This window comes from Labeo rohita, chromosome 1 (assembly GCF_022985175.1).
Source record: "Labeo rohita strain BAU-BD-2019 chromosome 1, IGBB_LRoh.1.0, whole genome shotgun sequence".
In the NCBI taxonomy this organism is placed as follows: domain Eukaryota; kingdom Metazoa; phylum Chordata; class Actinopteri; order Cypriniformes; family Cyprinidae; genus Labeo; species Labeo rohita.
The window spans coordinates 48,403,770-48,409,726 of record NC_066869.1 but is presented as its reverse complement, the minus strand read 5'-3'; the positions used below and the strand labels follow the sequence as shown (position 1 = coordinate 48,409,726).

The following is a 5,957-nucleotide window of genomic DNA, read 5'->3' as shown; positions in this document are numbered from 1 at the left end:
AAATATGTTTTAGTGTCACTGTTAATAAGGATTGTATTATCTCTGTGTAATATCAGTCTTTAAATGCAAGATATTTAAAGTGTACCTAAAGTACACTTGCAGTACTTCCACTTTAGCACAATCAAATATATATTAGTATATCTTTAGTTGGACTTCGGCACTACTTACACAGAATTAAAGACCATTAAGTACAAAATTAGTTGTTCTAATTGAGCAAACTTTAAGTATATCAATTTAGAGTTCTAAAAGTACAATTGCAGGGTATTTGTATTATTAAATATTTAAATGTATTTGTAGAATACTTACCATGAAATAAATGTATTTAAATATATTTGAGTATGCAGCTTTTGCAGCTTAATTTACTAGAAATTCATTCAAACACAAAATAGAGGTTGGTGAAAATACTAACCCAAGACATTTTAGCCATAAAAAGGAGTATCAATAGTTAGATAGTTTAGTAATATGGTAAATACATATATGTAATCCATAATAACTGTCTAAAATTTATATTCTGACAGCCTGTTGGCTTTCAGCAATGTGGTGAATAGGTATATACGCTTAAAAATGTTTACTCTGGAATATTTTTTACTCAGAAATAGCTAATAAATTTCACAAGATTAAATTTAAAGACTGAAAGAGTATTTTCTTGTAAAACGTACTCCAATAAACTTAAGAAATCATTTTTTACAGTGTACGATTGCAATAAATCAAACAAGCTTAATATAAGCATTCCATTTTAACATTCAGTTCAACAAATCGTAGAAAAAATACCACAACAGATTATATTAATATTTCAAATGCATTGCCGAGTTTAACAAGTAAATCAGAAGGATTTAAGAAATTATGAACTTAACAATAGACAATCTTAAAAATGACACACACTGTCTAAAAAAAGCCAGATCATGTTTTCACAATTTTCAAAACTGTATTATTTTTTCAGAAAACTGAACAATCAGTATTTTGTTAGATACCAGTACAATCTATTGCATACACTGTACTTCAGTCCCTCACAGCCTCGTTTTAATTCTCATCAAACATTTAATATTCCGCTATATATTAAAAGTCTATAGCAATGATTTATCTTTGTGATACAATAAAAGAGTAAAAGAATATCCACCAATTCCTACCTCATGATTCAGGTTGTCATGTCTCTTGTCATTGTTACTCATCCTTTATGTTATCATTGCTGTGACCGACAGTGATTCCAGAAAATACTATGAAGACCATGAACTGTTTGGTTACTGATATTCTTCATGATATCTTCTTTTATGATCAACAGAAGTAACTCCTACAAGGGTAAAGGGGATAGTTTTCGGGTGAACTATCCCCTTTACCCTCGAGAATACGTCTTGGAAAGGTTTATTTATGTTACACCCTGTCCTTAGATTCAGGTTGCAATACATAGAAATGTTCAAAGTGTATTCAAATGCAAACTGACGGTTCCGGTACGCTGTCTGATGATGGGACAATATGTGTGGATGTTTAAGACAGTTTGAAGGACATGGGGGCCGTGAGACTCTTTTAACTCTGTTGCATGAGTTAAAGAACTCTTCTTTTAAATTTCTTTTTTTTCATTTTATCCACCTTATTCTTTAACGCGGAAGTAAGCCTATACGTGAGATAAGAATAACAATGTGCAGTAAATGGCAAAAATGTTTGCATTATAAACCAGTGTACTCATAATTAAGATAAACCATTAAAATGATATAGTAAGACACACCAATAAATAGCTGGATGCGGATGAGGCTAGAAGCCAGACCCATAAAATTTACAAATGGCTGCACCCACTCTTTCAGGGAAAAAAGGTGGATATCTATATAGTTAAATTTTATATCTTCAACCCTACTTAAACAAACCTATGAGAAAGAAAAAAAAAGAGAAAGAAAATACGGATGTAATACCAGCTTACGGGTGTGATCAGAGTTTGTTTATAGCCTCAACAAAGTTGCATTGTAAATGACAGTGATAACAGTTTCAAAACATTTCATATTTACTAAACATACTGATTTTTTTTTTTTTTTAAATGCTACAGATTCTGGTCATTTTCAGGAATATGACCAATATAAAAAAGCTCAATGTACTATAAATTTGTTCAAACACTAAATACAGGTTGGTGGAATTAATAACCCAAGATATTTTAGTCATTAACAGGAGTATCGATAGTTAGATAGTTTAGTAATATGGTAAATAACAGCATGTGATCAATACGCTGAAAAAAAAAAAAAAAAAAAACGGTGTTGGATTTACTCTGAAACATTTTTACTCAGAAATTGCTAATAAAATTAACAAGTTGAAGTTGAAAGGCTGAAAGAGTATTTTCTTGTAAAACATACTCCAATGATCTTCAAAAATCGTATTATTTATTTTTTTTACTGTGTATTACCAATTAATGAAACAAGCTTCATGTGAAACATTGTACATTCCTTTTTAACATTTAGTTCAACAAATCATAGAATAAATTCAACAACAGATTATATTAATATTTAAAATGCATTGCAGAGTTTAACAAGTAAATCAGAGGGAATGACATGCTGTTTAGCCATCACAATGGCCCTTTTGATTTGGGATTTCATCACAAAATTCTTTGCATTTTATTATTTATGTGTGGGACATACACGTAAACTCTTTTACAGACAGCAAACTTTTCCAGCATTAACACTGACAAGGTCCTACATTCACAGTGCAAATTTAAACTCAGAAGCAGTTTGATTCATTAGATATTGGGGGCCACAGAACACAGTTTACACATTGTACACACACATAAATGAAAAAAATGCTCAAAAGAGATAAAAATAAGCCAGGGTGCAATTATTTCCATAGGAATACTCCATAAAAGACCAAGTAAGTACCAAAAACTAAACAAATCAGGGCTTGAATAAACATTTAAAGGAAGTTAGTTTGTCGTGAGTTATTATTAACAAGCCATAGATCTGTAGATAAGACAATAATAGACCAGTCCTTCACCTTGGTGTCACCAAGGTGAAATGACCTACCTGTATAAATGAAGGTTAAATAAATGCTAAAACCAAATGACACCAGACAAACTCCTCCCTAATTTTCCCAGAACACCTCCCCATTAAACAGGTGAGATGGCAGGGTATAAATCTCTGAATCTAGTTTGGACACACAGAGACTTCTGTCTCCATCTGTGAGACCAGACTCCTGAAATCACTGGGTTTTGGGTGGACACCAGCAAGGAAAATGGGGCTCGGAGTAAGTCAGCTAAAGATGCTTAATTTGTCTCATTCTGCATGTTTCAATTATTTCAGCTGTTTTTTTTTTTTGTTTTTTTTTTTTTTTGGGAGATCTGGTTGTATGTGTGACATTCATTGTTTGACATGTTACAGACAGGGAATGATAAGTACAAACTGGCAGCAACGTCAGAAGATGGAGTCAAAAAGCCCAAAAAAGGGAAAAAGAGCAAAAAGGATATGGAGGAACTGAAGAAAGAAGTGGAACTGGTAATTAATTCATTCATTTATGCTTTTTCTATTTTCTGACTTTTCCATTTCCAATTCCAGCTTTGGAATTTAGGGCTACACCATTTCCTTCATCAAATTAATATATATATAAAATAGGCTTAAATAAATCAAATAAAATATACATGTATAGCCTATAAATTATAAAGGCTGCCAGGGTTTTCCTGAGAATTTTCGTACAAAAATAAACTTATTCGTTTTCATGATTTAAATATCAGAACAAAGTCAATTAGTAACACAATCATAACTGATTAATAGTTTCAGATTTAACTTTATGTTTCATGCTGCGCCTGTACGTGTCTTTTTTGTGTGAGGACGTCATCTGTAGAGCGCTTTGCACGCTTTGTGGTCGAGTCGGTAATATTACATTTGGTGAAAACTGTCTCTATCACAGTGTAAGCGTCTAACAAGTTTTCCCAATTGATGTGGACCAGCGTGGGATATTTTACAGTCCTCTGCTGATTCTTTGGCAGTCTACTGTAGACTTAAATAGTGATAACCAAGATTTCAAACCTCTTTTTTCTTTTGCAGGAAGACCACAAGTTGACCTTTGAAGAACTTAACCGAAAATACGGTACTGATCTGACCAAGGTGAGGTTTACTGACACTTTTGGGGAAAAATAATGATGCATTAAGTTTGTTTGAAATAAATGAGTATTTTTGAGGATTTTGTGGAGGATGACTTACCTTTAGTTAGAAAGAGTAACAGTTACTGTATAATGGATCTTTAGCCACATGCATGTAATATTGTGCCTTTAATAGCTTCATTTTTATAACCTGTGGCAGGGTTTGACCAATTTCCGAGCAAAGGAAATCTTAGCCCGTGACGGACCAAATGCCTTGACTCCACCTGTTACGACTCCAGAATGGATCAAGTTCTGCAGACAGCTGTTTGGTGGATTCCAGACACTGCTGTGGATTGGTGCATTTCTTTGCTTCTTTGCATATTCCATCCAGGCTGCCTCAGAAGAAGAACCGGCGAATGACAATGTATGGGAGAAAATGTTTAATCTTCATTTCTGCATTGGCATAAATCTCTGAACTGATAACCATCATGCTCTTGAGCAATGCATTTAATATGAGGTTTCTCTCAGTGGATTAGTCTCCTAATAAGTGTGCTGTGAACTTCAGAAAAAAGAATCAAATTAATGACTGTTTATTTTCTTGCAGCTGTATCTGGGACTTGTGCTTGCTTTTGTTGTCACAGTCAATGGATGCTTCTCATACTATCAAGAGGCCAAGAGCTCTAGGATCATGGATTCGTTCAAGAATCTCGTTCCTCAGGTATAAAAATGTAAACTGACTTCATGCCAAAGATAGCTTTCACAATGTACAAAGGATATTGATGTTTATGTACATGTATTGTCATGTAGAAAGCCCTGGTTGTACGTGATGGAGAGAAAAAGGTCATCGATGCTGAGGAAGTAGTTGTAGGTGATCTTGTGGAGGTCAAAGGTGGAGACAGAATCCCAGCAGATATCCGTGTCATCTCTGCACATGGATGCAAGGTAAAAACAAAGGAATTTCATGGGGGGGTGGGGAAAGGAAATGAAACAAACAAACAAAAAATGTCATGAAACATCCCATTCCAGGTGGACAACTCTTCCCTCACTGGAGAATCTGAGCCGCAGAGTCGTACTCCTGACTTCTCTAGTGAAAACCCCTTGGAGACAAGAAACATTGCATTTTTTTCCACCAATTGTGTTGACGGTACAAAATTCAAATTGCTTTACAACAGCTGTGGACAAAATGAATACCTCAGTGTATTAAATTATGCTTAAACGTGATAATATTCAATAGGTACCGCCAGAGGGATTGTCATCAACACCGGTGACCGTACTGTCATGGGTCGTATTGCCACTCTCGCCTCCAACCTGGAAGGTGGACAGACACCAATTGCTAAAGAGATCGAGCACTTCATCCACATCATCACCGGTGTTGCCGTCTTCCTGGGTGTCACCTTCTTAATTCTCTCCGTGATTCTTGGCTACACTTGGTTGGAAGGAGTCATCTTCCTTATCGGAATCATTGTCGCTAATGTACCTGAAGGTCTCCCCGCCACTGTAACTGTAAGTCAGAGTAATATGTTTTTATACGTATTTACAAATTGCAATGATTGCTAAATGTCTGTTTACTCACATAGGTGTGTCTGACTCTGACCGCCAAACGTATGGCCAAGAAGAACTGCCTGGTGAAGAATCTTGAAGCCGTGGAGACTCTTGGCTCGACCACCACTATCTGCTCTGACAAGACCGGAACTCTGACCCAGAACCGAATGACTGTCGCTCACATGTGGTTCGACAGCCAGATTCATATTGCAGACACCACAGAGAACCAGACTGGAACCGCATTTGACAAGAGCTCTGCTACTTGGGCCGCCCTCGCACGTGTCGCTGGCTTGTGCAACCGTGCCGTTTTCCAATCCAATCAGAACCATCTTCCAGTCCTTAAGGTGTGTTATTTTAATATCTAGATTGT

The 5,957-nt window shown here is 35.6% G+C and overlaps 1 protein-coding gene across 1 annotated transcript; it reads left to right on the top strand.

Annotated features, from left to right (window-relative positions):
* The first annotated feature begins 3,066 nt into the window (after positions 1 to 3,066).
* LOC127171177 (sodium/potassium-transporting ATPase subunit alpha-1-like) lies at positions 3,067 to 5,952 on the top strand. Its single transcript, XM_051119661.1, has 9 exons — positions 3,067 to 3,213; positions 3,348 to 3,461; positions 4,011 to 4,070; positions 4,266 to 4,469; positions 4,650 to 4,763; positions 4,853 to 4,987; positions 5,072 to 5,189; positions 5,280 to 5,548; positions 5,623 to 5,952. The coding sequence occupies exons 1-9, from the start codon at positions 3,202 to 3,204 to the stop codon at positions 5,950 to 5,952; spliced, it is 1,356 nt and encodes a 451-aa protein (XP_050975618.1). The 5' UTR covers positions 3,067 to 3,201.
* Positions 5,953 to 5,957: the final 5 nt, after the last annotated feature.